The sequence below is a fragment of the Parus major genome, chromosome 9, assembly GCF_001522545.3.
Source record: "Parus major isolate Abel chromosome 9, Parus_major1.1, whole genome shotgun sequence".
Classification (NCBI taxonomy): domain Eukaryota; kingdom Metazoa; phylum Chordata; class Aves; order Passeriformes; family Paridae; genus Parus; species Parus major.
In genome coordinates, this window is record NC_031778.1 from 17,993,884 (window position 1) to 18,021,777 (window position 27,894).

At 39.6% G+C, this 27,894-nt stretch overlaps 1 protein-coding gene and 1 long non-coding RNA gene across 8 annotated transcripts in view; one reads left to right on the forward strand and one right to left on the reverse strand.

Annotated features, from left to right (window-relative positions):
- FXR1 (FMR1 autosomal homolog 1) overlaps positions 1-16,826 on the reverse strand; it is a 33,255-nt gene extending 16,429 nt beyond the window's left edge. The window contains exons 1-5 of one of the 5 annotated variants that reach the window (XM_015637670.3): positions 16,700-16,826; positions 7,238-7,290; positions 3,131-3,224; positions 1,837-1,908; positions 277-425 (exon numbers count right to left, since the gene is read on the reverse strand). In XM_015637670.3, coding sequence (XP_015493156.1) covers positions 277-425; positions 1,837-1,908; positions 3,131-3,224; positions 7,238-7,290; positions 16,700-16,750 — 419 coding nt within the window. In that variant the 5' untranslated portion in view covers positions 16,751-16,826. Of the gene's footprint in view, positions 1-276; positions 426-1,836; positions 1,909-3,130; positions 3,225-7,237; positions 7,291-10,263; positions 10,338-16,699 lie in introns of those variants that run through there. The other 4 variants (XM_015637674.3, XM_015637669.3, XM_015637672.3 and 1 more) reach the window with 4 other exon arrangements.
- A 1,916-nt stretch (positions 16,827-18,742) lies between these two features.
- Positions 18,743-25,826, forward strand: LOC117244866. Of its 3 annotated transcripts, none has more exons than XR_004498745.1 (3): positions 18,743-18,867; positions 19,052-21,251; positions 24,926-25,826. It is a non-coding gene; the product is annotated as an uncharacterized LOC117244866 (long non-coding RNA). The 3 variants fall into 3 exon arrangements; XR_004498744.1 differs by having other exon boundaries at positions 19,052-19,413; positions 19,539-25,826; XR_004498743.1 differs by having other exon boundaries at positions 19,052-25,826.
- Positions 25,827-27,894: the final 2,068 nt, after the last annotated feature.

The following is a 27,894-nucleotide window of genomic DNA, read 5'->3' on the forward strand; positions in this document are numbered from 1 at the left end:
CACCATGATTATCTGGAACGACTCAGTAACAGGCCTACTGTGAAATGAATCACCTATAGAGGCAAGAAGTTCCTACCTGAGAACTTGCCTTGTGTCCCCCACCCCAAAAGCCCAGCAAGGGTCCCAGTAAGCAGTTTCTAAATGAGCTACTACAGCCATAACCACCCTTAAGATTCTTCATGGACCTGTAAATCAGCCTCTAAAACAGAAGCCAAGTGCGTTTTTCTCCCCTTTCCATAAAGTAAAAGCCTTCTAGAAGGGTGCAGAGCTACTCACGCATCTCTCAGGTCTTCAGGAACATCCACTGTGCACTTGAAGAAGGTGTTCTTTTTGACAGTTTTGTTCTGATTCACAGGTCGGAGTCGTTCATAAGTGACAATTTCATTGTAAGTGGCATCACAAGCAGCATATTCAATGACGTAAAACTGGGAGTTTTTTAAAAAATAGTAACTTCAGTAAGTAACAACAAAAACACAGTAACATTACCAGCATCAGCAAGGAATTCACATATGAATATATAAACAAAACCCTAAAACTAAGTTGAGACAATGACACATTTCTACACACATGGACATATTACAGCACCCCTCTGCTCCCTCACCAAAGTCAGTGAGTCATAATCTCAGTCTACCACAACAGCATCTTGGATTGATTTTTCTCATGCCCATTTCTCTTTCAAATAGTTTCATTACTTCAGTTCAAGTTCAAAACCCAAAATGTTTACTGAAGCTCAAATTCTAAAAAATATCAGAGAATAATTCTTCACAGAAATATCTACTCTGCAACACTAAAACAAACAAAGCAAATCCACTGATTCAATAGGTAAACTACCTGGGAATCATGCTCAATCAAAATCAATACAAAAACTCAATCTTTTCAACACATACTACCAAATTTAGGGAGGCAAGAGAACTAAAAAGATTTAAGTAACCAGTAATCTACTCCTACGCTTCCACCCAACACATGTAAGTTTAAAGAAGCTTGTTTGCACAGTATCCCTGCAGCCTGGCTCTGTGTTAGGGATGCAGCCTTCTTCTCCCCTCCCTTCCACCTGGGTGCAATAGTGCATTCACCTCTTCCTCAAAACTGCAATCTGTTTGTCTCAACACAATTTGCTTAAGTAGTCAGAAAAAGTGCTGACAGTTTTTAAACAATCTTAGAAAGTGGAGAATTATTTTTTCTCTGTACTGTTTCCTTTGGTTTCAGGAATCTGATACAGCAGAACCATCAGAACACAAGATTCTTCCACTATGAAGTTCAATTCTCTTTGCTGTCATTTCACAAAATATAGCTTTAATAAGACTGGGTCAAACACTGTCACAGCTCTATACATTCAAGTGTCTGAATCTGCAAGTTATTGGCAGCTGCAAACAACCATTTATTTATGGTAAAATAAAAACATATCTAAAAGCAAAACAAGCAGTGTCCTTCCCCTACACTCAGTGAAAACACATACATAAAAACCAACCCACAGTCACCCACAGCAATAGCTACAGCAGGTTTAATTTACCAACTATAAACAGGTTTTAAACACAGGTGCTTTATTTCATTTTCAGCATCAAGATCAATCCACAAGACAGGTTTGTCAGAAATCCTGCCCCTGTGCATGCCTTCAGACCATCAAGCAATTAAACTGCAGATAATGGAAGTCACTTGCTCAGCTCTAACACTGTGCAATGCAGCAAAGGTCATTCCAAAGTGGTCACAACTTATAATTCTCTTTTGTCATGTCTTGGTATTGGTAGTACTTTAGTCAGAGTTTATTCCTGACAAAGAACTTCTATTAACTGTATTTAACATGATAGCATGAAATTGGTAACTTTTAAAATAATTTACCTCTCCTTTCATCATTCGAACTTTTGCCAGCCACCAGCCACAAGGTTCTTGTTCATTTGCCCGTGAATAAACCTAGAAATGAAAGCAGTAAGAACCACTGAAAGCACATACAAAGATAATTCACTTATCTGCATATATAATGAAGGAAGAACCACACTTTTCTAATTTTCATTAAAACGGAACAGTATTCTACCCCGTCCTTCTTGCACTGCAAGGACTGCGAACAAAATTCCTCTGTATAAATTACTGACTATTCGATGGAAATTTTTAAAGGAAGATAAAACTTTGGCTACACAGTTCTTTGGGGACAATTCCTCAGTAAATTCAAACACTGTCTTCAAATTGGAAGTCCACTCATAGAACTAACTTCACGATTCAGATTTTTGTTTTGTCCTTGGCTTACTTGATAAACCAAGGACTACTGAAATGAACCAAGTCATCACATGACTACATATTCCATATTAAAAAACACTACCAAGTTAATGCATGATCAGATACAGAACAGAGGACTTCTGAAACCCAGTTTTCTCATCCTTAAGTTCCATTTGCTCCTCATACACTTCTGATAGGCCAAAGTCATTTGCACACAACCTGAATGAGTTTTACAACAGCAAGGAAGTAGAAAATAACCCTTTACATATAACCTCTAATAAAGACAACGTATTTTAAATAAAGGAAGAGAAAAACTCAGCACCTGTGCTACATTTTTTCTTAGATTAGTTGCCCAGAAGTATCACAGTATCCTCAGGAAAGGAAATTCATTAATTTGATTTTAAGGACAAGTACAGAAAAAACCCCAGAAATTAAACTGAATCACTCATGATCCTACAATGAAGAGGGAACAGAACATGCATATTTTGATTTCTAGATTTAATACATCACTTCTATTAACACTTTCTCTCTATAGAACACCGTAATTTACACAATTTCATACCAGACTGTACCAGACATTTCATCTGAGTTAAAACTCTTATTATCAGAGGAGCTTTATTACATCTTCATATCAAAGATTTGCAAGACTTAACATTCCAGGTCAAAAAAAGAAAACTGCCTACATTTTGTGTAAAAATTAAAACCTTCTCAGCTATTTTAAGTTTTACATTTTGAAAAAATTTCCACTGGCAGTTTTGTGGGAAAACTGAAATGTCACAGCTTCAGTGAAATTCTAATAAACTCATGTGTAGAGACATGCTCCATTTTAAACCTTCACCTTGGTAATGCCCTTACACCCCTCACCACTGCCTGGAATGAACAAACAGTTCCAGACCAGGACAGCTCATGAGCATTTACTCACCTCCACCTCATCTCCTTCACCAATTTCTTTCTTGATATCAGGGGGTGGTGGTAATCTGACTTCATTGAAGGGCACCTGGCGCTCTGGTTGCCAACTGGAAGGTGAAGAATCATTACACATTAATTCTCAATTTTCCCCATTGTTTTCTTCGTTTTAATTTTGGAATTCTGAGTTTCATTAAAATTCATTCTTTCCTGAGGTCTGTTTCCTTGCATATAGGCAGAGGAACAACATAATCATGACAAGACAAGACAAAAGCAGTATCTGAGGAGATATTTAACAACAAAATTTTTAAATTAACTGAATAATTTAACTAAGGGCTTTCATAAAACCTCAGTAAAAGATATTATATGATGTAGTTAACACTCCTACTGCTCAAGTCATAGAGCTCTTACACATATTTAAGCTCAGCTTTGCAGTCTACTATGGGGTTCATCCATTTCTCCACCTCCTATTTAACATTTCAACTGCTTACCACTGAAGTTTTATGTATTTCAGGAAAATCTGAGCCTAACCTTTAACAAAACTTTCCACCTGCAAACTTGCTGATGTTCCCCAGTAACAGATTCAGATCAAAACATCTTTACATCTGCTTATCAATACCAATTATTTCTAGCCATACAAAATAAAGGTTTACTTTCTTGTATAGCAAAGCTATTTGTTTTACTATGGTTGATTCTACAAAATTATTGTATTTGTAGAAGTGTATGTTTCCAGTGCATTTTATGAAGACAACGGGAGCAATTAAATTCACTGTGCTCCCCTGAAATTCATTCTCCTTCTACTCTGTGAATGTCATAGAATGCCATCAGCTGTTCCTCACTCTTAGTCAGAAATCTGACTAAAGGCTCTACAAAGGTTCAAATAAAAAAACAAGAAAAAGACCCTTAAAAAAAAAACTTATTAATTTGGACTATCTGAGGGACTTCTAATGGTATCTGTCAAAGCATTGCAATATCCATCCTTTCTGCCCATCTGATTCACTTTAGAACCAACAGAATCAGAACCAACCAACTTGTAACAGTAAGGATTCCTGCAAGTCATTTGCTTTGCTGACTTTTAATAACCTGCAGATAGAGCAGCCTGCCTTAGAAGAACAAGTCTGAGCATAAGGAGCAAAGGGCACGTCTGCAACTTCCTAGATGAGATAATGGATACATTTACGTTTGCTCTGAAACAACAGCTTACACTCAAATACCTCAATAAATTAAGATGTTACATATCATATAGTTTTGAGCTAGATATTATAATAATTATTTTCTTTTAATTATAGTTTGATAGACAACAAAAATGCATGAGGATTATTACTGAGGTGCTGGAACACATTCAGAGAAAGACAAAGAAGCTGGTGAAGTGTCTGGGGCATAGATCTGATGAGCAGCAGCTGAGGCAGCTGGGGGCAGGCTCAGCCTGGAGAAAAGGAGGCTCAGAGGGACCTGAGAAGGAACAGTGTCAAGCTCTGTGTGCCAGGGAGGTTTAGACTGATAGCAGGGAAAATTTCTTCACTAAAAGGGTGGTCAGACATTGGAATGGGCTGTCCAGGGAGGTGGTGGAATCTCCATTCCCAGAGGTGGTCCAAGGGCACATGGACGTGGCACTTCCAGAGTGGTGAACACCATGGTGCAGGCCTCACAGGTGGACTTGATCTCAGAGGATCAAGTGTCAGCCTTCCCCAGCCTCCAGGATTCTATGACATGGATAGCTTTTGTTTAGGTTGGAAGCTGTTTCAGCCACAACATGTTAATTAAATCACATTCTATTTCTGAGAAATGGTGAAGGGGGCTGACAAAAACATGCAGCTGCAGTTAAAATGTCCTTTCTGCAAATATAACAGTTACTAATTTCACAGTTTGGGATTTTCACCTCCCTGCCAGTGGAGGAAGTGCACAGTGGAAAAGTGCACAGAAGCCTCAGCTCTCAGAATATGAGTCCAAATTTTGGTGGCAAAACATTTTAAGTCCAGAATTGAAGTATCTCACTGGTGAAAAACAAACCAAGATGTTTTAAAAAATTACTTGTGATGGGATACAAACTACCTACCAAGACAATCTGACAGAACTGATGCCTAAGCTACAGAGCAAACATCACAAAAAAGGGAGGTTCCTGCTTCTTACAACACAGAAGCCTCTCCTTCAATTCAGCTGCTTCAAACTCCAATGAGCCTCTATGAAACTGTACCTCAAGATCCAATTTTCCATCCAACAGTAATAAAAGTTTCCAGTTCCCAAAGCTTCTGCATTTGTTCCTTGCCTCCTTACCCTCAGAAAATGTCTCTTAAAAGAACTAGGGCTACCTGCCCAGAGACCGAGCACTGCTATGGTCACAAAATCATCATTAGTGCTGGTACACTTAACTTTGGGAATCTACCAATAGCTGTAGATAAAGATTGGCTAACAATAGCAGAAAATGCAAAGTGACAGTTTTGACTGCCTATTGTGGTGTAGATGTGTGTATTTGTTAGTTATAATCACTATCACAACACTTGATGCTCTCAACAGGACACTTGCCAATTTTGGTTCCACTAAAGCCCTTATGAATTTAACTCCATAAAAAGCATACAAATTGATCAGATTTACGTCACAGAATAATTTGACTGTGTACACACTTCCTGATCAGATCTATTTTTAGTCATCAGAACACTCTACATATGCTGCAGCCCATCCTTTTTGAACTATGGCTGCTACCAGACTTTCTGTAGAACACAGATAATATGGATACTAAACACTAGAAATGGATTTGCCAACAATTCAACTCCTCCTGTGAACTCCTGGCAGTTCCATTAGCTTACTTGCTTTCTGACATCAAAGTATGTATTTTAAATGCAAAGAGAAGTGATTACTTTTCTTTAGAAATATATGGATGTTGAAGATTAAACTCATGATTTGTCACATCTTCTTAGACCATGGATAGAATGAAGCATTTAACTTTTTTTTGTTTGCTGGGTTTTGGGGTGAGGGTATGAAAACCTAGGAAACAGTAACAGATTCCATAACAACCTCAGTGTTAGTACAAATTACAGTTGCCACCTCAACTTTCTAACTTTCTTCATAAAAGAAGGACTAGAAAGCATAGGTTAGAAAGAAAAAAACACTGTTTTGCAGGGTAAGCCCCAGGATTATTTATGTGTCCACCCCAAGGATTTCTTTTAACACACGTGTAAATGTACACACACATACACACATTACATCAGCAGGATTATAAATACTGTTTAGAAAGACACACTTGCACACTCCCTAGCATTACCTTTATTACCCAGCAATCTTTCTTCAAGAAAGGCTCAAAGACTAATCTACAGGTTAGAGCTGGCAAAGGTTATAACCATTTTCACATCAAAAGGTGACATATTTTATAGGATCTCCACCTAGTAACTGGAAGGGAAACAGGAAAGAGGATGTAGCTCACAGAGTATTTGGAATTAGCACTGGAATCTCCCATAATCCAGTGTTATCAGTCAGAATGCTGAACAGGTACTCATTTGTACTTTACCAACCCATGGATTAGCCTTGGCTTGCCACTACAAGCTCCCAGCAGCACTGCTGTGTTTATATATTAAATGAAATGGCCCTCATGGATAATTCTTTTTCAAGATTTGCTAACAGATTTGCACTCTTTTTCTACTCAAAAACAATAGGTGTTTTTACTGGATATATATGAATATTTATCCTCCTAATAGTTAAAAGAAAAAAATCACCATCGGGATATTTTTACTTCTCTCTGGTTGAGAATACTGATCAGCATTCCAGAGAGTAGACACAGAATTGCTCATTTGAGTACTTTGTTGTTTTCCATATTTTCCTGCTTTCATGTAAGAGTATCAAACCTGTGCCACTGATTCCTATGTTAATTAAATCTGACTGTCACATCTATAGGCATCACTAAAGATACCAAAGAATGTACAGGACTGTGTAACTGATGAACTGGATTCTGATATAGATTTAAGACGGCAGCTCATGAAAGCTGAACAGAATAGTAAGCCTGTACTTCTAGAACTATATCTAATGAAATCAGCTTCCTCTTAAAGGCAAAACAATTAAACAAAAAAATACCAAAAGTAAAATCTGAAATAACCTAATATTGAAATAATCATTTTAAAAATAAAATACTTACTTGTTTTCAAATACAACTGTGAGGGAGTCCTCATGAACATCTTTGATAAATCCCTAAAACAAAAACATTTTTGTTACAAAAATGCATGTGAAATCAAAAAGGCAGCAATTTCAGTACAGCCTGAAGCTGAGCCAAGACCACCACTAATACCAAGGTTCCAATCTCAGAAAGCTCCAAGACACACTCCCACTCTTTGCACGAGGTTGCTGATATTCTTAGCTGGCTATTCCAAGACATGCGGAGCAGGGACTGCTCAAATCTGACCAGCTGATGTACAACTGAACTCACTACCAAGAGTTTCTTACTCTATTCACAGGTGTGCAGAGGTGTTTTATAGGAAAAAAAATGAGAGATCCAGGCAAGGACAGTTATTCCAATGGCTGTGCACAGCACTATTTGCTTCACTGGTGTTCCTCCCAGCACAAACTGAAACCTAAACAACTGTCCCCCTGAACAGTCCAGCAGCCAGTTTGTATCACATTTGGCAGTAGAGGCTGCCACACAACCAGTTATGGTATCATCTTTCAGGTACTAAATTGGGGACTGGATGAGGCCAAATGCCTGTAGGACCTCCCAGGAAAACGAAGAGAATACCGTATTCATGGTATTTTTGTGCTTACATTTAGGGGGCATTCATTATACCAAAAACTTGGAAACAAAGATCAATCTCACAAGGTTATACCCAAGTATCCATGCAGAAATTAAGCTGCTACACTTCTTGATTAAGGAGCGTAGCCATGCTGGGAAAAAATAAAATAAAATAAAAAAATAAATAAGAAAGAACACTACTCCTGCCTTTGCTCCAGCCCAAGCAGAGGTGGTCAAGGAGGACCCTGCAGTTTTAAAGGAGTAAGAAAGCATAGCTATGTTAAGATAAAGAAGTTCCAGGAAATCTACTGAATGGATTATATCCATTTAAGAAACTGCCAGCTGAGGAAGACGAAGAACATATCAGCTGTGCAAGGAGCAACCAGCCCACAGAGGTATTATGTGTCAGCTCAGGCAAAGATAAATTTTGACACAGTAGATCCCTCCATGTAATGACAGACAGTAAAGGAGCCCACACTGACAGCTGGCTGCAAAAGGCCTATAAAAACAAATCTCCTTTTACCTGAGCTCATATTCGGCCAATGCTCTGAAAGCATTTGCTCAAAACCTGCTTTTCTGCTCCCCGAGCTTCCCTCAAACCCATCTGTCAGCAACACAAAAGACTGGTTCTAGCAGAAAGCACACCGGTAACCCTCAACAAAGCAGGTCACCAAAAGTCATCTTGTTGAACCACCTAGTGTGCTCCTAACAAAATAAACCCTCTCAAAAGCCATCCTGCCACTGCAAGGGGAAAGCAGGCAAATCTCCTTCTTTGAAAGGTAAGCAAGTGAAACAGTTGAGAGTAAACCACACCCAGAATCAGGGACTTTCAGTTTCAAGGAAACTAGATGCAGTATAAAGTTATGTCTGTTTAAAGATGCAAAGAGCATATAAAATTTTACTGCCTAAAGCATGGGTAAGGCAGCAACAGATATAAAGCAAAACTTCTACCAAATTTATGCTACCAACAGTTCCCTTCAAATGTATCCCAGCAAGGGGACAAATTAAAGCAGCATACAGTGCAGGAAATAGGAGTTTTTCTACTACAATTCATCCAAACTCTATACAGGGACAAAACACTGAAGTCACAGCACTGAGAACCAACCTCATGCAGTCCAGCATTCTGCTTCATGACAACTTATCAACAGACAGTAGTATTTACAGGGAGAGATTAACTCCCTACTAGAGACAGCCATTTATCTGCAATCCAAGAGTCTGTGATTCAATACTAGTCTCTGCCTCATTATGCTACTTTATTTCATAGCTGAACCTGGTCTTCTATTCTTGTTGTGTTCTCACAGTACTCAATGAATTTCTAAGGTCAGCCTATAGTAACTAAAAATTTATTCTGCAGAACTGAATTCAGTTCTTTCCTTTGCTGAAAAGCACAACTTCAGTATCAAGAGATTCCAATTCAGGTATCATAAAACATCTGATTAACATTCAGAACTTAATGCTCTTTAGAGTTAAGAGAGTCATGAATCCACTGAGGACAGATTTCATTAAGACGACAAAAGAAGTGCAAAAAAGGAATCCAACTGCAATGACTTTTGAAGATTTAAGACAATTAGCCCATTACCAGGTGAAGTGTGGGTTTCTGTGTAAGGTACACACAGGTTTAATAGCCACAACCAGTTTTCAAGCTAAGGTCCCACTGAAGAATGCCAAAGCTGAAGTAGAACAGGAATGCAGAAATATGGCTCTCAACAGACCAACAGCTGACACTGTGCAAATGTCAGCTGCATAAACAGAAACACTGGACAATTTTTAATAAAACCCAAAGTACAAATTCCAGCCAAGAGTCTGTACATTTTACAACACCATGCGGGTTTCAGGAACTCCTTCACGGACAGAAGTCTTTCAGTTCAAAGTGTGCACACTGCTCTTCCCTCCCACAGGAGAATGTAATGCAGACTCACTGCTGGCAGACACGTAGGCAGCAACTGCCTTGGAATTACCTGTGCAGCTTTTTCACTTGGTATTCCCAAAGTCTTCCACTCCCTAGTATAATCCAGCATAACATCTATCAAGTGTTCACTTCAGGTCACATTTGCACATATGTAAATATCAAATAAAATTACATGACTATTAAACAATTTTATTGTTGTGAGGCATGAAAAAAGTCTGATTAGAGTGTAACTGTATACAATTACTTCTTATTATTATCAATTTCTCTACAGCTGTGGGGATGAGATCACATTTACAGCAACTGAAATACAGAAGTCTATGACGTATTATGGACTGTATGGTCTATTTTTAATAAAACTAGAAATAATGGAAATTCAATATGGCTTTTAAATAGTTTTATTGGAAAATATTTAATTACTATCATGAAGGACATCAGAAGTATAATTAGAATATTTCCTGAAAGCAAAACTTCCTGCATATGACTTTCCCACCTTCAACCCCACCTATACACTTTATCAGCTGTCACTTACAACTTCCAGAAAAAAACAGAAAGATTTCATGCATGTCAGGATGAGATTTAGTGTAGTCTTTAAAGAGGTCTTCATAGAGCCTATGATAATTAAATTGAAAAAAAAAAAAAAAAGATTTTACCAAAAAAACCTGTGACATTATGGCACTTCACAATACAAAACAGACATTGTAGTAAATCCTATAAATTCACAAGGATTTCTACAGAAGTGTGATGAAAATAAAACAGAAAATGAAATAACCTGGTTTTCAATTAGGGAGTTTTGAAGGAGTTCTTTATTTGTGAGGTAACCTATATAAATAGATTAGCACTTGTCATGCCTGATACTGTATCAAAAACATTCTCTACTAAATTAAGTAATGATCCCTCACCTCAACTTTTGCTCTAATGAACAATGTACTCCTTCACTGAAATTTAATTTAGCAGTGTTGCCTAAGACAGATAATGCCAGTTTCTAAGTCTGAAGAGCTCTAACATATTATTCCATGTACCGTGGGAGACGAGGCAGAGCTACCAGGAGACCACCAAACACGTCATCAATAAATACAGTGGCATCAAAAAGAGCAAGGAATTGCAGTACCAGCAAGTGAGCTTACACATAACCTTTGTGTTTTGTAACACACACAGATCTGCAGAGGGCAAAAGGGGAAGAAAAAATGACATGACTTCATCTTGCCAGAGCTCTGATTCGGCCTCTGCAGATACTGGTGTCAGTCACTCCGTTTGTGCTGTGAGCTGCATCTCTGGCAGTCCATGTATGCCCTGGCTGGAGCAGCCCCGCTCAGGAGGAGCAGGAGACTGTACTGTACTATGAGCTATTAATGTCCTGCTGGCTCCACAGGATCCTGGGCTCAGACCTGTCTCTGCCACTCACTTGGCAGAAGCTGGGCTCCAAACACCAGCACCTGCAGAGGGACAGGATGGGACACCCAGGGAATCTCACCTGGGGCTGGACAGGGTGTACAGGGTGAACCACAGGGCAGGAAACTCTCAGCCAATCTTTTGCACCAAAATCACTGCAGCTGAGACTTCCTCATTTCATAACAGACACCCACACACACTCTTTCCCTTTTACCTGGGTTTTGCTCATGGATTTAGGATTAGGATCTGCTGATAACATAAACGGATCAAGACTTACTGAAGTGCCCTTACAGTGAACTGTATGTCTGTGTATATACACACACACAACTATTTTTTTTAGAAGTCCAATTCTAGGCAAGACACAAAATCTGTAAAACAAGTAGATGCAATCCAAGTTCCCTCTATATCCTACATTCTCTAAGTTTATCTGATCCCCACATAGGGTGATCCAATCTAAAAATGAGGTGCTGTTAGTTTAGCTGCAAACTTTCTTTCCAGGGACAGCCACTGTGCTGGCCTTTGAGTCACACATACCTGCACACTAAAACTGTATTAATATCACCGTACCCACTGCTGAGCCAATTTCAAACTGCAAACACTTCGGCATCTGGTACCACAGACTGTTGCTGAACCAGTGCCATAAAGGTCAAGCAGCCTATACCAATATATCCAATTACCAAGCCTTTCACTCCTTTTCAGATACAAGAACCCTTGGTATTTCTAACTAACACTGAAACACAACTGTTTCATGTAACAAACACATGAAATAATTATTGCTAAAGGATGTATCTCATGCTGAGCCCCCAAAGGAAACAAAAAGAAAATTAAGCAAACAAAATAAATTTGTAAATAATCAAACCACTTGACAAGAAGGTCTGTACTTAGTATTATTTTCATTTTAAGTTATTAGCTCCACCTGTTTATACATGGAACTGATAAAAGCAAGTAGCTGTGGCTTACTGCAAAACACAACCACCACAAGCAGGTATCAGAAAAGAAAAATATCCTGAACTATCATATCAGTTTTAACAAGCATAGTTTAATTTATGACATTACTGCTGATTTCCATCCACAATTACATGCAAATTCAAGTGTTGTTCTGACAGTTGCCTCAGCACTGAATTTGGGCTTACTCATGGAAGTCTCAATGACTCATTTCTTACACTGGTTTCTTCATCTGCATCCTCCAAAAGGGCAAAACTTCTGGAAGACATCCTCCACTGATCATGTACCTCAGCAGTCAATAACCAATACCTCTGGCATCCCCCTTCTATCAGCATAAAAGGCTCAACCAAACAGCTCAGCAACAGCAACATTAACTACAGCTACTTCTTTCAAGACTCTACACAACTTTCAACTAATCGGGAATAACTTTAAAATGTTTAAAATTTCCCACCCATATAGATGTAGGGCTATATGTAATAAAAAAATGATGACAGTTACAACACAGTTAAGATCTTTAAAGAAAAAACCAAAGGTCATTCCAGTTACAGTTTGCTGGTGTAACAATGTGTAAGCTACATTCCTAATGACAATTTCCTACTTTAATAACCCTCCAGCTAAAAAAAACACTCAGAGCAACTCAAGTTGTTTGCAAAGCCACTAATTAAAAATTTTAAGAAAAACTTAAAAAATAATTGTACTTTTATTGATGCATAAACCTTCACTCCCACAGAGCTGCTCATCAAGCTTTGGCTCTACATGTGGAGAAATGGTGTGTACTTGTCATTCATCATTTTTTCCCCTTAGTAATATTTTGGCTTGTGTCTGCCTTGAGGCCAATGCCAACTCCTGCTACCAGTATTTTGCTTAGTCTTGTTACCAGAACAACTGCACCTCTTGAAAGAGGAACAGGCCAACAAGGAAGCACTTCAGAACCTGTAAATTAAGGGTTGAGTCCCATTTTAATTCATGGGGTTTTTTTCCCCTTGCATAATCTAAACAGCTACAACTGTAGAATTTAAGAAACAGAAGGGCCTGAAGCACACCAGAGCCCATTCTCCAGCACAGCTAAGTCTCTAGCAGGAAGTACACAATGGATCTTCCACAGTTGTTCAAATGCCACTGACTCACAGGAATTGATCTGATGTTCAATTCATGTACCTTGGTCTTACTGTAAGGCCCAACCTATTTCAGGGAAGCTGAGGTGGTAGATCATGAATAATGTGCATCACCATTAATCTGCATAAACGAGCACATAAAGACTGATGGAGATACTGAGTAAAACTGAAGTTTTTGTCTGGTTCTTCCAAGACCCTCCACAACTGGCAGGTCCAGAAGTAATGACACAAATGGGAATATGGGAATTTCTGAATGAATGATGAATGTCAGGAAACTATTTTTTTTTTTTTTTTTCTGAGAGTGACTGAGGAGAAGCACGGGTTGTTTGGGAAGTTGTAGCGTTTCCATCCTCACAGATACTCAAAAGCCATCTGGATAAGGAGAACTGGCTCTAGGTGGCCTTACCCGAGCAGGTGAACTCCCATAGTCTCTGCCAGCCTCAGACATCTGTGATTCTGTGAATTACTTCATCTTAAAGGCACAGTGAACCATCACCCTGAAAACACTGCAAGCAGGCCAAGACAAGGCTGGGAGTATTCAGCTTTCACTCTCTTCAACACATTCAGAAACCAAAGAAATCCAAGTATTTTTGACCACTCATAAAATACAGTCCATTCTAATGTCCCAAAGACAAAAACTTTCCTGCCAGCTAATCCTCAACTAGAAAGCATCTCTACACAAAGGAAGCCCTGACAACACCTTTAGTTTATGCAAGCCCATAACCTTCTTCAGCAACCTTATCTGTTTGCCCCTGTTCCACAGCACAAATCCCATTTTTCAGAAGCCCATAACCATTTCAAGCCCCATCAGTGCCATCTGTTCTCCAAAGACAATGGGTGCTCAAAATTATGATATATGCAAAGTCTTCCAAGCTGCAGGAAGTGGCTAAACACTGGCTCTGCTGTGTAATGGTTGAGAACCTGGCATGAAATATAACTGTGTCCTGTTCTCCAGATTATATTACTTCTTTAAAGCAAACAGAAAAAAAAAAAAACCAAAAAAACCCCCACAAATTAGTTTGGTGATTTAGATATACAAGTTTAAAATTAGATCATAATATGCTTCCTCTTACAATTTTCTTTTTTTAAATTACCTTGGATTTACCATAACTGCCCACTGATACATGAAAACTCAAAAATCTTTTCATGATGCATGAATTTTAATAAAGATTATTAATTTTTCATACCAATTTATTGCAACCATAGTGTATACATATCACATGTGTTCTTCCTGCACTTAGGAAGAATTCTCTGTTAAAACTGAAGAGAAATTCTTAGAGGAACTAAAGAAACTTTATAATAAAGAGTACCATGTACCATGGTCATACCTCTACTAAGTACTGAAAACCCACTATAATGCTCCAACAGATTTAACCACTGCATTTGTTCTATTGCACCTAAGTTGCACATCATAGTAATAACTCATTAAAATAAAATCTCTCATGTTATTGTTTACATAATTATTTTCATTTTTATCTCTGTTGGACCTTTCTGATCTCATTTACCTGGGGTTATGCTGTGCTAATTAATCCAAAATTCAGACTGTCCTAAAGGTAAACCTCAAATCTCACCCCATCTTACAAATTCTGCTTTTTCTCTTCAGAAAACTGTTGACACCTTCCATAGAATATCACACAGCTTAGAAAAGATGAGCCTCTTCTCATTATCTTGCAATGATCAATGCTATTGGTGCCCAAAATAGGACACTTCCTAAAAGAGACTGACACACCTCTTTGCTTTAGGTCACTTTAAACAGCAAGTGACCTAGGAGTGTTACCTAGTTCCAAAATAAATGCAGAACCTCTGCCTTCCTCAAGAGTAAGACTCACAAAATGGAGTCCCTGACACACACACTTCACTGCATTTAGCTCACAAGAATCTTTTAAAATTCTGCTTGTTTGAATGATTTGGTTTGGGTCTTTTTTTATGGGGGTTGTTTTTCCCCCTCTCCATTAACAGTGGATTACTCTGAGTTGGGGCTTTGATCACTGTGCATCCAATCATTCTAACCTTCCTTCATCCACCATGAAGATGCCATCACTGGACTTAATCCCCACTTCATTGATCTCAAAGCCATTATGCCATTTTTAATTAAAACTTCTGCTTTTTTAAGTCACTGTTCACAGGGCTAAAACACATGATGGTGCTAATCCAAGGCTGATAATTCTCACTGATTTAGGAGATGTCATCCTCACAGATTTTAAATCAGGCTTATTGTAGCAAATTCCATGCACACAAATCCCTTCAGTCCAAAAATTCAGCACACCTCATACTCCCATGTGTCTGACACTCCTCTTAAGCAGAACAGCAACTGATCCATAATTTGGAAAGCTGTCCAATATCACAAAGTATAAACTGGAAAGCTAAGAAAAATGTTTCCAAATTCTGGGCTTCTTAATGCTCAGGGGGAAAAAAAAAAAAGACTACTATTTAGGATCATCCTGTTCTAGACACAATGATTCTGATGTGGGTTTCGGTGTGATATTTCAGGTTCAACAAAAAAATTATCCACTGTATAAAATTTATTACCTACTCATTTTGGTAAAAATTTCAGAGGGTCCCCTACTAGGGATGCAGTTTATCCCACTACATTCTTTCCTCATATGGGTATCTCCCATTTGTCTTGGCCAGTTGAAAGAACTAACTCCTGAAGTCAGCTGGTTACAATCCCTTACACCCAACTGCCTCTACATACTGTACAGTCACCACATGATTCCCAAGCCAAATCCACAGCTGCACACAGGAAATTCTGAAGGGGGGAGGGGGAATCAAACGGGATAGCCCCACACCAAGTGCAGTATTGCCTGTGCAATGCCACAGTGCATGTGGCTAGGCACAATAGCTGAAGAGAGTCCCGAGATTAAATCCTCCCAGAACACAGCCACACTGCGTGCTCACAATACTGGCTGGAATCAGCCCTTCTGGAGAGGAAGACAGGAGCCTACTGCCATAAAAAGAGCTGGGATTCTTAAACATCTGAAGCCAGGCTTAAGGGAAAATGACTGACAGGCAACAGCTGAGCGTATTCTGCATTGATCCTGTACCATCCTGACATTCCAGGGAGGGTGATGGTGAAGGAAGATTTCTGAAGGCATAAATAAACTCCAAATCTTTAAAAAAATTAAATTATTTAAAGCATTTTAAAATCATTATTATCGCCCCGGTTCACCCCATCCCATCCAAAAGCCCCTGCATCTTCTAACACCAAATCCCCCCACACACCCACCCACCCCCCCTTCCCAAAATGAAGGCTCAGGGAATCCCCGGGCCGCGCATCTGCTCCCCCCGGCCCCGCCAGCGCTCTGCCTTCCCCACACACGAACCTCCCCTGCGCGCAGCCCTCAGCAGCCTCGTCACCGCCGCCCCCCCGCCGCTCCTTCCCCGCTCCGCTCCATCCCTGCCGCCCCCGGCCCCGCACCCCTCGCACCTTCCCCGCTCACCGTCCCCTCCCCCGCGGCCCTTCGGCCCCGGCCCCGCGGGGCGCAGAGCCGCCCGCGCCGCCCCCGCCGCCGGTACCTTGTAGAAGGCCCCGTTGGAGCCGCGCACTTCCACCGTCAGCTCCTCCATGTTGGGGCCGCAAAGGACGCCGGGACGAGCTTCTAGAAACTGTCACCGCGGGGGGAGCGCGGCGCCCGCCCCCTCCGCCCCCCGCCCGCCGGGCCGCGCCTCCGGCCCCTCCTGCTGCTCCCGGCGGGCCGGAGCGGAGCGGAGCGCGGCGGGCCCTGCGGGGAGGGCTCTCCGCCGCTGGCGGAGCGGGGCGGTCTCTGCGGGAGGGGCTCCCGGGAAGGGCTCCCCGCCGTTATCTCCCCGCCCGCCGGCGCGGGGCTGAGGGGGGAGCGCGGGTGCGGCCGCGTGAGGGGGGCGGCGGGCGCTGCGTGCGGAGACAATGCGGTGCGGGGCGGGCCGCGCTTTTCAATGAACGCCGCTCAAAAGGCCGCGCCCGAGGGGGCACCTTTGGCTCCTGAGCCGCCGCCCGGGGCGCTTAAGATAGTAGCCGACATCAGCCCCCGGATCGGCTTTGTCCCTCAAGGAGCGCCAGCCCTGGGGCGGTCGCCCTGCCCCGCCCTGCTCACGCCCCGCCGGGGCTGCCCTGCCTGCCCCGTGTGCTGCTGCCGACAAACAATAAAAAATAAAAAATGCCTGGTGTGCTGGCCCTCGCAACACGCTGGGACGCGAATTGTGCTATGAGCTGGATGCTCACATAAGCTTAGTCATGCAGAGCCTGATGAACGGCCTGTACCTGTGCCAAATCCATGTGTTTTTGCAATAGTTTTAAATATAGAACCGTAAAATCATTCAGGTTGGAAGGGACCATAAGAATAATAAAATTCAGCTGTCAACCCAGTACCACTGTGACCCCTAAACTACATCACCCAGCACCAGATCCAAATGCCTCTTGAACATCTCCAGGGATAGTGACAACCCCCTCCTTGGACCACTGTTCCAATGCCTGACTCTCCTAAACATGACATTTTATTTTCTGATATCTAATCTGAATCTCCAATTCCAGCCTAAGGCCATTTCAATAGCAATGCTTTCAAATGCTCTTCCTGCTGATCTTTCTCATTGGGCGTCAGACCCAAATGACCAGGAGTCCATGATGTTATTTTACCCATCAGATGTTTTCATTTTTAGTTTCTTCATGTTAATCTTGTGCCGGTTGTAACCATGTCTGTCAGACAGGTGAGGATTTGTGGACAATACAGGCCAAGTGTTGAGAAATCTGGCTGCTGGGTAAAAATGGTCAAAATGGTCAAAGAAAGTGTGGCAGTGGCTCTTGGGGACATGGCTTAGTGGTGAACAAGGCGGTGCTGGGTTGATGGCTGGACCTGAAGATCATGAAGGTCTTTTTCAACCTCAGAGATTCTCTGTGGTTCTGATGTGCCATAACTGAAGGACAGATGGGTTCAACAGCATGAATGTTTTTTCCCATGCTGTGTGCATGAATATTCCTAGTCTTGCATAAAATTTATTCCACATAAATTTTGGAGGGTACCTTTTATTCTAAATTTTGTTTTAATCTTTACCAATTACCCACAGTTTGTTCTGTCCATGGTACTAAGACCACACATGGGCAAGAGAGCCCTTCTTGAATAAAGGTTCCTCATTTCCTGTTGGCAGAGGCCACTCAGGATTTTCCAGGATAAAGGAACCAGATAATATGAAGCAAACAGTTGTGCTACAAAAATTCTATGCCGAAAGTTTTAATCGTCCCAAGATTGAATAGACTGAAGTTCGTTTATTCAGCTACCAAGACACAGAGTCTCATTGTCAACTGCTAAAAAATGGTGTCTCAGGTTAAAAACAAACCAGAAATAAACTATGCATGAGCTGCTGTCCTTAGGAATAAAAAGAGGATGTGGATAAAAAAAAATATATACCAAAATGTGTGAGGTGCCTGGGTGTCCACATTTGCAGAACTGGGGGACAGTTCTGGGCTTTAGTGATAACGAGGACTGGCTTGAGCAAATGCAATCTGCATCTGAATTTGCCTGATAAAGTTTGTTTTTCTGAAAGTGAGGATGATAGTGGTTAAAGGGACAGGGTTGTTTACATGTTAATTTTGAAGCAGACTGCTGTGCCTGGGTTAAATGGGGGTAGAAAAAGACTTTAGCAGGTTGTGGGCCATAATAATTTTCAGCAAATCAGCCTGTTCTAAGTTTAGTTTTCACTGAATGTAAATTGTGAGTAACTACTAAATTAAATTGCTTTAAACATTTACTGAAATAAGAAAAGGGAGGATCCAGATTCAAGAACTCCAGAATTCCTCTAATAGTAGCTACTTAAATTTTTTTTTCATCAGACTTTGTAAGGTTTCATTTTCATTTCATTTTTTTTTTTGTTTGTTTCATTTTGCAACACCCACAGTGAAACTGCAACTTTCATTTCCTAGAGCTGCTGTGGTCCAGAAGATACTTTGGGTAAATCTGGTTGAACCATTCTCTGTCCTCTCTGAAAACTCTACAGCTCAAGAGGGAGGGCAAGCTGCATCATGCCAGAGGGACACGAAGTTAGAAGTTGCAGGATTCTGTATCCTTGGGACCTTGGGTTGGAAAGAAAAGAAAAATGATTCCCTTATTTGAGTGAGCAAAACAAAGGGTGAAGCATTAAACACTGAAGGATTAGGATGTTGTCTTCAAATACATCAAGGCACACAGAGGGAATAATGATCCATGGGAAACAGCCTGTAAAAGACAGAAAACATGACTAGCAGAAAGACTCCCAAAAAGGTATAGACTGACTATTAATTGACTTAGTCTGGAAAGAAGTTTACAATGGGAGGTTGAAGAATTTTCTGGAACAGTCTTTCAAAATGAATTAATGCAAGTTAATAACGCTTGCTTACTTTATTTAGGATGGGAAAAGCATTTATGATGGTGATACAGCATGAGCAATATAAACCACATTTTCAAGAGAGAAAACTTTGCAAGCATTGATTTCAGCAAATAAACAGCCAACCCACACTCCTACCCTTCCAAATGCCATTTTCTAAAATTCAGGAAGTATGTGGACATACTAGAGAGGGTCCAGAAAAAGCCATAAAACCACTGGAAATGTAACTCATAGTGAAACAGTATCATAGCAGAGTTTTCATATTTTGAAGAAGTGATTTTTGTCCAAAATCTGCAAGTTTCTAGGTAGGAAAAATATACAGGCCTTTTAAAATTCCTGTCACTGTCACTTTTTAAATCAGTATTGAGTATGCACTAGTTCATACATGAATCAATGGAATCATGTGTGTAACTGAATGTCACAAGGAAATTGTCACTCAGGGACCTTCTGACATCAGACTGTTAATGTTTACCTCAGCCAAAAGCAGAAAAAATTTAGCTATTTCCAAAGATTTGGACAAGAGTGAGACAACTGAAGTCAACAATGTAGCTGTTTAAAATAGTGATCTCTTAAAGTAAGATTAGTTGTGAAAAGATGCACACATTGCTATTCCTCTTACACAACTAGTAAGCTGAAAATTTGTTTTAAAAATGTGTTTTAGTTTTAAACTATCAGTTATTTTGCTGCCAAATAACTTGAGTGCCTTTTCTGATACAGAACAAGGGTCATTTTTCTGTTTTTCTGAGCACATTTCCTACCTTTCAGTAAAATAAAAACCTAGAAGCATCCTTCCTTAGCATATTTTCTCAAAAAAATAGCAAAACCCAAGGTCAACTGAATGCAGATTTACGCTCTGACTTACAATGTAACAATCTGGGCCTTACATTCCATTCAGTGAAGGGAAGTGCTGACACTTAGCAAGTCATGCCATAAAAATCAAAATAATGATAAAAAATTAATCCAGCTTCGCCTTTAAGTGGGTAAAAACCTTTTTGGTTCCATTCCTCATTCTGAAATTTTGGCAGAAGGCTGATGACTATGAGAAACATCCATGCACAGACTTCCAACCTTGGCAGAAGCTTAGGAAACAGGGAGCACTGAGATGCTCTGTAAATTGCTATGCATCATTAATTCTTAGTGGAGACAACACAGGTGGATATTTGAAAGATACAAGATCATATTGGTCTCATATCTTACCAAATGACAAAACCACATTACAATTCAGCAAAAGTCTTGGAGAAGTTCTTCTCAAAAATTTCCTGCTTCCAAGTTTGCTCATTTACATGTATCTTTTCTTTGTTCTATGAATTGTACCTGGGTGGCAGAAAGAAGTCTGGGAAACTTGTAAAGTTACTTCCAGTTAACCTGTGCAAGTAGAACAGAGGGTCTGATATCTTGTAGCAGAACACTGACATAAAGACATATGGCCTCGATACAGATCATCCTGGTGGGCTTGTGGTTGTAGAAAACACCTTTAGAAAAGCTTGTGTGTTGATTTGATTTGTTTTGTTTTATAGTTCACTGTTATTTTTGCCCTATTTTAATAACGAGTTGAAGAAGAATCTCTGGCAGTTTTCATCAGCCTTTCACAACTGCATTCCTGACCTTTTCCAATGAATGAATTTTTGTCTGGAGGTTTGCTGAACTCCACATCCATGCTCAGCCACATCTGCAAGTACTGTAAGCAGACACCACTTCTGAAAATAGGACCCACAAAAGGTGTTGCTAAGTGAGTGTATGTAAAAACATTCTTGTGCAGTTCAGTTTTAAGCCCTCTATCTGGCATGGAAATCAGAGAAAGAATAAATCATAAGTGTTCCTATTATTGTAAATGGACTTTGGCAGTCATTTACACCTACCTTCAAAGGGAAAAAAGTCTGGAGCAAATTTATTTTTTGCGTATTATAGCTGATAGCATTCATATTTATCTGCCTAGACAAAATGAACTTAAAATGATTTGCAGGTATAGGGTTAAAAATCTATGTTTAGAAGGATAAAAAAGTGGATAAGAATCCACAGAATGCAGTAGGTATTTGCTATTGTATTCTATTTCCTGTTACTGCAGTCTATAAAAGAAAAAGTCACTGAGTGAATTAAATTGTATAAGGAAGGCATCAAGTACCAATATTAAAAATGGTTTTCCTTACAGTCTGTTTTTATGCTGCGGTAATGATGAGCAATATCCTTCAGGTTTCATTTGTTCAAAGTCCACAAGCTAATGTGCATATTCAGAAAAAGGAAAACATATACATCCAGGCAACAGACTACTATGTGAAAGTAATTTCACACTGAATGACAACATATGAACCTTGTTTTTTCCACTGCTGAACTTCTGCCTTACCACTGCTTGATTGGTCTTCCCATTTTTGTCAGTAGCAGCACAAGAATATAAGGAAAATAAAATGAAAAGTTTGATGTCATTCTAAAAGCAGTGAGAAGCACTAGACAATGCCTGCTGTAAACTCAATATTCATCCTGGCACTGTGCAAAGAAACTGCAGAATCATTTCACTGAAATTTTAATGAACTCCAATGAGAACACTGCTGTTTAATGGACTTTGTGCAATGGGTGGAAGCTCATCCACTCACAATCCAACTTTTCATGGGGTTGGCTTGGTTTGCTAATTTTCATTACCACATTGCATCTGCCTCTTTTGAATGCTGGTGTGGATGCAGCTGGTCCAAACTTGTGCCTTTGTTCCAAGTCAGGAAGTAAATGCAGTGAGCTCCAGAGGGACCTTGGTACTCCTCTGCAGTTGTGGTGATGTAATGGTGTGGGAAAACCTGCCGTAGAATTAACTTCAGGTTCAGAAGTTCTTACTACAAGTGGTAGGAGTTATATCCTTCCTATCACTCTTGCCACCCACATAAACCCATACAATTTCTGTCTTCTGAATACTTTCAATGGAAACAAGGGGAGGAAAGTAATGTTTTCCTTTATAACTGATCCACTTTTGGTTCTTGTTTGGTTCTCAGGCAAGTCCAGGCTACCTTTGTTTTGACTTGAGACTGCGGCCAACTTTCAGTGTCGGTGTCATGTAAAGATAAATCTGCATTTCTAGTGTGGGACTGGACCAAGAGCAGGGTTTATAGGTAATGTAGGTTTATGTGATATGAGTTACTTGATAACTCCTGCAATCACCAAAATGTGCATGTTTAATCCCTGGTTCTGAGTATTTGTATTTAATTTCTTAAAGTCAGGGGCTGCTCTAAAAAGGAGGCAATGAAGCTCTGAGAAAAATTTGTGAGAGACGGTGGACAGTGGGCATGTTGCTACCATTAATACATGATCTGAGTTATAGAAATTTAGTTCCACAGGACATGAAAACATGAAACATTAGCACTTAAACAAAGGTGTACCTGAAGTAGAAAAGGGATGCACATCAATCCCAATGAAGAAATGCAGTTTGCAAAGAGAGAGGAAGGAACTTAGAGGTAGGAAGAAGTTAGCAATGCGTCTGTGTGAAACTCAGCAAACAAACTGAAAAGCTTATATATTCTCCTAGAGGATTACCTGATATAACTTAAAGCACAAAATAATTCATTTCAAAAGGAGATCAGTTGTTAGCTCAAGGCACTCTGCTGTTGACAGTTCTGAAAGAAGGTTTCTGTCTTGACACACTACTTTTTGAAGGCTCTGATACAGCAAACTACTTAGGTGTTTTATTTAGCATCTGAATGGAAAGGATATAAGAATTACTTAATAGTTGGCTTAATCTGTGTTCATCTGGAAAGGAAGGAGCTGAGAAGAAAGTTTTCTTCAAATTTGTTGGAACAATAATGTAAAGCATTCTGTGTATATGTATTTTCTGGTTTCCCTGAAAAGTCCCACCTGTAGAGCAACAGATATTTATTATACAGATACATATAAATTACATATATATGTATTTTTGTATGTTTGTCATCATGTGCATATGTAAAGAAACTTGATAAATAGAGAGCTCAAGTCCCCCAGAAGCAGATATAAGCATTTTACGAAGTGCTAGAATGTTGATATGTTAGTGTCAGGATTTCAATATCAGTTGTTCTCCCAATGTGGATTGCATTCATCTCCCTCAAAAAAATCAGAGGGCCCTTTTCTATTACTTTAGTCATAGACACTGAGTTAAGAAATTAAATACTGATACTCAGAGTAAGGGATTAAACATGCACATTTTGATGATTGCAAGAAGTAGCTGGTAACTCACATAATACAAATCTACATTTCCTCAAACCCATCTGTGCTGGTAGATAGATAGGGTGAGGCAGTATGGAACAGAGAATATCTCAGTGAAGGGAGTTATCAAGAAGTTCAAATGTTTCCTGTGGCTTCTGTAAATGCTCTTTCAACTGAGGTGACCTTCCTCTGGTACGTGTGTTCCAGTTGTATCACAGATGCCATTGAAGAGGGTGGGATAAAATCTGGACTCTTGCCTTTTTCTTTTTTCCATCTTTCTAAAAATACCATTCTATTAATAGCATGGTGTTTTCCCAGACTGCCTATCTGTTGAGATGAAAAAGGGAACTCATTAAGCTACTTTGGTGACAAAATAGACAGTTCTGATAAATACAACAAAACTGACCATTCTTTTGATCTAATCAGTAAAATTATTGCATAAGTGCTTAGGACATCATGCCTTTGGCATGCTTCCACATCCCTTTTTTCAGTTGTTTGATCCCCTGATGCCAAATGCTCTTGGCTGTCTGGCATATTAGACACCACAGCACGTGATTTCACCAGTGATTTTTTGCCCTAAGGCTCATCAGCTGAGCCTGAAGGGCTGAGGTTGCTTTGACCTGCTCTTACCACAGCTGTATGTGCCTGCTTGTTTTGTTCTGTCGCACTGGAGTGATATGTCCAGCCCTGGACTTTTCCTGATGGATTTTGGAAGGGAGTTCCTCTGTTCAACATTTAAAATGCTGCTTTAGACAGTGGAAAAGAAGTGGTTTTGCAACTACATTGTAACTACATTAGATCTGTCAAATGGAGGGGCTGAGGAGGATTAGTGCAAATGGATGAAGTATACGTGAAAAGAAACAAGAAGGAGAAAAATGATAAAAAAGTCAAGAATAGAGGGAAAAGAACAACAAAACAAAAGTTCAAACGACAGTGGAAGGAAAGGTCAAAATTCAGGTTTTCATGAAAAATAGTTTGATGAATGAAAAATATGAGGTAAGAGAGGAGGCTAGATAAAATGAGTGATAGATGAGGGAAACCAAGAGAGAAAGAACAGTTCTGGGGAATACATGAAAATACACAATGGTCACTTGTGATATTCACATGCTTTTTCTTACTAAAAAAGAATGGTAGAAGAGATGGTTTCAAGCATCAACATACAAAGACCCATAAGATTAATTTATATCCAACATAATGGTAACTGGTATTTTGAACATCCAAGTTAAAATTTACTTTTTTGCTGTCCTGAGGCAGGAATTCGCTTGGAGTTCTTTTACTCTCTGAACTGTGTGCCCATATCTGTAGCACCCAGCCAATTCCACATCCCATCAAGACACTGGAATAAGCTGGAATGAAGTCATATTTGTGTGGGAAGAAGCACAGACCTGTAACGTGGTGTTGCACCCAAGGGAAGATTCTCCACCCCTCAGCTGGGTCTTTCACCTCTGAGGGGCACCGAAGCACAGACACAGCGTTCGTGGGAAGCTTCTTCTGACATCCTTGTGTCCTAGTGTGAGGTGTAATTCCAGCTTTTGCTGATGAAGCTGTTTCACTTCCCAGAAATACTTTAGTGCTCACAAAGGTACAGAGTATGTGACAACTATTTAGAAGTTATTACATACCAATAACAATGACAAACACAACAGCTTTTACAGTGTAAAATAAAAGTATGTTTATCCAAATCAGTTTATCAGAATGGAAGCTCCAAAAAAATCAACAATTTCCACTTTTTGGAACCATTTTGAGCAACTTTTACCTGACGTGACAAGGCTTTTTAACATTTTCATAATTAAATGAAATTTTATTTTAAGTTAAAATAACATATGTTTTCCAAATGTGTGACAATAAAACCTGATGTCTTAGCTACCCATACTTGTTCCCCTGAGAAAATAAAGTCTCAAATACCCTAAATTCCACACTTCGGAGCAATTTAGATCTCCTTAGAGATCACAGTTTGAACTACAAATGCAATAAGGGCTGCATCCTGCTGTAACTGAAATCTTTCCTAAGTCTACTTCTGCTTTTCAATCTCTCTAATTTTTCATTAGATCAAGAGTCACACATTTTTGTTGGCAGTAAAGCAATTCCAATTTGAACTGCCTTCTGTCTTCAATAGGAATTTTCCCAAAGTACAGAAATAAAAATGTAAAACTTTGCTGTGTTTCATTACTTTCATTCTTTTGAACATTGCTGCTCTGAAAGCTCTGTGTGAAATTATTAGAAGACGGGTTTTGAAATGCTTGTGAAAGTAGATGCATATATGGGACTCAAAGGGCCTTATTTAAAAAAGAAATTTGCCAGTTACCCAGATCTCTGGTTGGCTATGCCCATTCAAGGATACAGAATCCATCATTCCTATGATTATTTTTACATCTGAACTTTTTTTTTTTTTTATACTAGATAGACTTGAAACTTTCAGGGTCATTTGCCCAGCATGTAGTTGAATGTCCTGTGCTATAGATTCCAATTAGCAAGACCATGTTCAATGGTCCTACACCACCAATGCTGTCTAACTGCTTTCCACTTGGCTTTATATGTTTCTTCTTTGTTGCAGCTGCAACCAGGTCTATCTACCCTTTGATGGAAAAATTTCAATTACCCCAGGGAGAAGCTTTTTAGCTTTATTAAGCATTGAAGTCTACACATTTGTTCTTCTGTTGAAGAGCAGTTCAAAAGGAGACTTTCTGAGGAAGTAATCTGATAAATTAGGATAAATCTTGTGGACTTTCACTGCTAATGTTTTTTCCTGTAGTCTGAGCCTAAGATTCTGCCAACTCAATGTACGGTTAAGCATTTCTTTAATACTTTTAGCCCCTGACAGATGTTTCTTATACTTCACAAGTAAATGGCTCTTCAGTGTTTTTTGAGACTGCTGTGCTCTCAGCATAAAATTGATGTCACAGAAGGCTGGAGAGCTGTGCTCCAGCCTTGATAGACAGTGACAGAAAACTGTTCCCATCTGGAAGCTTTGTGTTGGCCTCTGAGTAAACGAATGGTTTCCTTTCTGAGACGATGGCTGTCAACTGTCACCTCCTCGTTGCCAGGAGTAACCTCAGTTATCTCAGGAGGAGCGAGGCCTGCACACACCAGGGCTCTCATCTGCCCTTGCTTTGTTGTCGTTGGCCTCTCAGGGGACTGGGGTAGCCAAGTGACGTGGAGGAAAGCTGGCAATAACACTGATGTAAGTCACATCTCTTTGGAGATAAAAAAGGGGCTGCTCTTCCTAATGCTGTCGATCTTGTGTTTTACCTCCTTGGTGGATTCATTTACACAAGTAAATAAAGCTGTCATTTATGCTTTTTAATGATTGGGAATTCCACAAAAGTTTCACATCTCTGGTTTGGAATCAAATTTCTCATTATTGTCTCTATTGTGCAAATTAATTTACTATTGCATCTGAAGTCCTAAATGCCTCTTGAGAGAGCTGAACATATAGTCTAACAATCTGCCCATAAAGAGCAAACATGAGTTACACATTTAAAGAAGATAATCTTTCAGTTGTATGGAAATCCTGTCACTCTTGCTTTTCTGTTTAAGCTTTATATAATAAAGCCTTCTTTCCTGTTTTCAGAAAAGTTTTGGTTCTTGCTCACTCATCCCTGTTCTGTGAGGCAGAAGAATATCACACATTAAATTATGACTGCATAAAGGGGCACATAACTAAATGAAATTAATATCACCTAATTAGAAGACTAGAGTTCTTGGATTAAATATATTCTTCTACAATTTCTGAAGAGACAATAGGGAGGAAACAAATAAACATTGAGAGAGTTCTTCAAACATGCAAGCTCACCTAAGTCTGAAGTTATAAAGTGCTTTTTGGAGTACCATTAAGTAACAAACACTATCAGTTTCAAACACAGGTAATAGAATTTACACAAGTAAATCTCATCTGGCTAAATACTACCACATAAATATATATATTATAATATGTTATTAGTACACAAGATTTTATTGTTATAATACATCAAAATATTACAAGTGTGGATTTTGGGTGCATTATCACTCCTCAATTCTGTGCATCCATCATAAAGCCAATATGCCACCTACATCTACATTCCAAGACACACACATCCTCTCCTGTCCCTCAGGACTTCTTTGTCAGCAACACAACCAACAACAAATACTCCCACTGAAACCAAAACAAAATTGAGTAAGAAAGAAAATAAAATCCCCAAACTGTTTGCTCTCTCTAAGGAAGACATTGTTTCATGGTGCAATAA